At 37.9% G+C, this 3,219-nt stretch overlaps 1 protein-coding gene across 1 annotated transcript in view; it reads left to right on the top strand.

Moving 5' to 3' along the window:
- Positions 1-2,531, top strand: part of LOC132173608 (zinc finger BED domain-containing protein RICESLEEPER 2-like) — a 4,275-nt gene extending 1,744 nt beyond the window's left edge. The window contains exons 4-5 of the mRNA XM_059585143.1: positions 25-2,353; positions 2,491-2,531. Coding sequence (XP_059441126.1) covers positions 25-2,353; positions 2,491-2,531 — 2,370 coding nt within the window. The remainder of the gene's footprint in view (positions 1-24; positions 2,354-2,490) is intronic.
- The last annotated feature ends 688 nt before the right edge of the window (positions 2,532-3,219 follow it).

The raw sequence follows: 3,219 nt of genomic DNA, 5'->3' as shown, positions 1-3,219 counted from the left end.
AAAGACTCACCCGCTTCTGCAAAGTCTGCTGCTGTTGCTGCTGCTTCTGCAAAGTCTTTACCTGCAAGGTCTTCACCTGCTGCTGCTTCTGCAAAGTCTTTACCTGCAAGGTCTTCACCTGCTGCTGTTGCGGCGGTACCCGTACCTTCACCGGCACCGACTACATCAGGTGGTGCTTCTCATACTCCATCTCTTGATATTCCAATTACTCCCATGGAAGTTGAAGATGTTGCATATGAGTCTGGGGAGGTTCATAGAAGTAGTGATGTAAGGGATGATAGTTCTGTAGGAACTGGGAGGGGTCATGGGAGTCGTGGGAGTCGTGGGGGTCGTCCACCACAACCTAGGAAACCAAAAAATATGTCCAAACCATCTGCAGCTTGGGAACATTTCACTAGGGATGAGAGTTCTTCCCAAGATGACCCTATGGCCCATTGTAATTATTGTGGGTCTGCTTACAAGTGTCACCCTAAAATTAATGGGACCTCCTCCATGCTTTACCATGTCAATAATTGCCCAAAGTATAAGATCCATAAGACTAGACAAGATAAGAGTCAACAAATGTTTACCTTTGAGGCTAAGAAGGGGGAGGGTAATGCATTGATGATTGTAAAGTATGATGAGAAAAAAATAAGGGCTGCACTTACTGAAATGGTTATTGAGGATGAGTTACCTTTTATGTTTGTGGATGGAAATGGGTTTAAGAAGTTCATGAAAGTAGTTGAGCCTCGCTTCAACATTCCTTCTCGCTTTACAACGATGAAGGATTGTGTGAAAGCGTATTTAAGGACTAAGAGTGATTTGAAGCATATGTTTATGACAACTAATCAAAGGGTTTGCTTGACCACCGACACATGGACTTCTATTCAAAATATGAATTATATGTGTGTGACTGCACATTTTATTGACCATAAATGGACATTGCATAGAAGATTGTTGTCATTCCGTCAAGTGTCAGATCATAAGGGCATCACAATTGGGAGGGCATTGGAGGAGTGTTTAGTAGAATGGGGCATTAGTAGGCTTTTGACAATTACGGTTGACAATGCCTCCGCCAATGATAAGGCACTAGATTGGTTGAAACAACGAACAATGTACGATGAGGACACTATTTGTTTTAATGAATTTCTTCACGTGAGATGTAGTGCTCATATTCTTAATCTAATTGTGCAAAGGGGTTTAAAAGATGCTCATGACTCAATTGAGAGGGTCCGAAATGTGGTTAGGTATGTGAAGTCCTCCCCCAAAAGACTAGAAAGGTTTAAGTCTTGTGCAGATAGACAAAAGGTTGTTTGTCAGGCCTCCTTGGTCCTTGATGTTCCCACTAGATGGAACTCAACCTATTTCATGTTGGAGGTAGCAGAGAAGTATAGAAGAGCATTTGAGCTTTTGCAAGAGGAAGATGGGCCTCTTATGCGTTATTTAAATCGAACTGTTGGGGGAAGAAAGGGGTTGGGGCCTCCCAAGGAGGATGATTGGAACAATGTTCGTCACTTTGTACATTTTTTGAAGGTCTTTTATGATGTCACTATGAAAATTTCTGGTTCATTGTATTCAACTGCAAACTTGTTTTTCCAACAACTTTGTAGTGTTCGTAGGCAAGTGCTAAATTATGCTGGAAGTCTTGATCCTTTGGTGAGTGCTATGGCTAGGCAGATGAAAGTAAAATATGACAAATATTGGGGGAACTTTGAGAAAATAAACCGGTTGTTATTTGTGGCTGTTGTTCTTGATCCTCGATACAAGCTGGTTGCTTTTGAATATTGGTGTCAAATGAACCTTTCACATGAACTAGCGAAAAATCTTGTTGATAAATTGAAGGAGGACTTAAATAATATATTTGACCAATATGTGGGCACTAGGGGAAATGTGCCAATGATGAGTGTCAATGATGAGGTACAAAGTCGAGAGGCTCCACATTGTCATGCTTCAACATCATCCGAGAACGTTTCATTTGACGACGATGCCGACTTCTTAAGTGAGTTTCATTCATTCCGAGCATCAAGAAATTTGATGGATTGTAAAACTGAGATAGAGCAATATTGTTTGGAGGATGTTGAATCACTAAGTACAACCTTTGATATTTTGAATTGGTGGAAAGTTAATTCAACAAAGTTTCCGATCCTCTCCAAGGTAGCGCGGGATGTGTTGGCCATTCCAGTGACCACAGTTGCCTCAGAATCGGCATTTAGCACCGGAGGTCGTGTGCTTGATCCATTTAGGAGTTCTTTGGCTCCAAAAACAATTGAGGCACTTGTTTGTACTCAAAATTGGTTGAGATCTTCTCCCGTTAGTTTGCGTGACACATTCTTGTCTAAGGTTGATGATGGCGAGAGCTACAAGCTGGATTTAGGTATTAAATTATTAATATTTCCTACTTACTACAATGAATTTCAAATATACTTAATTGGTTCTTTCATTGAATAATTTAATTGTTTCCAATTCCATTTTCTAAGTTTTCTAATGTTTTTCTTGTTTTTCTTGTGGTAGAAATTATGTCCAATACTATTAATGTTGACGAGGCCGATTAAGGATTGAGACTTTCTCACATGTCACATGGTGTTGTTTGGTTGGTTTTATTGACTTTCTTAGTTGATATAATTAATTGGCTATTTACTTGTTGGTTATTTACTTATTAACTTTATATATTCTTTTTCTTTGCTTTTTGAAGGTTAATGGGCTGCTGTTAGGGTTGTTGCTGACTTGCTTGGGAAGCTTGGGAGTAATTATGATCTTTTGAGAAGACTAATATTTTGAGACTACTTTGTAAAACTAGTTTATGTGTTGGTTTCCTTTAGAATTTAGACTACTTAGTTGCTTAACTTGTTTATGAGTTTATGTTTTGAACTCTTCATATTTGTGTGTGCTTGATTGCTTGATTGCTTGATTGCTTGATTGCTTGATTAGTTGATTGTTTGTTTGATTATTTGATTATTTCATTCATGCTATAATGATTGGACTGTTGGGGAATTTTTTGCTTATTATGTGATATTGTGTATATATGTGCTTGATTGTTTAATTGATTATTTGATTATTTGATTATTTCATTGATGCTATAGTGATTGGAAGTTTGGAATTGTTGGGGAATTTTTTGCTTATTATGTGATATTGTGTATATATGTGCTTGATTGTTTAATTGATTATTTGATTATTTGATTATTTGATTATTTCATTGATGCTATAGTGATTGGAAGTTTGGAATTGTTGGGGAATTTTTTG

This window comes from Corylus avellana, chromosome ca3, assembly GCF_901000735.1.
Source record: "Corylus avellana chromosome ca3, CavTom2PMs-1.0".
Taxonomy (NCBI): domain Eukaryota; kingdom Viridiplantae; phylum Streptophyta; class Magnoliopsida; order Fagales; family Betulaceae; genus Corylus; species Corylus avellana.
This window is presented reverse-complemented; position numbering and strand designations above follow the sequence as displayed.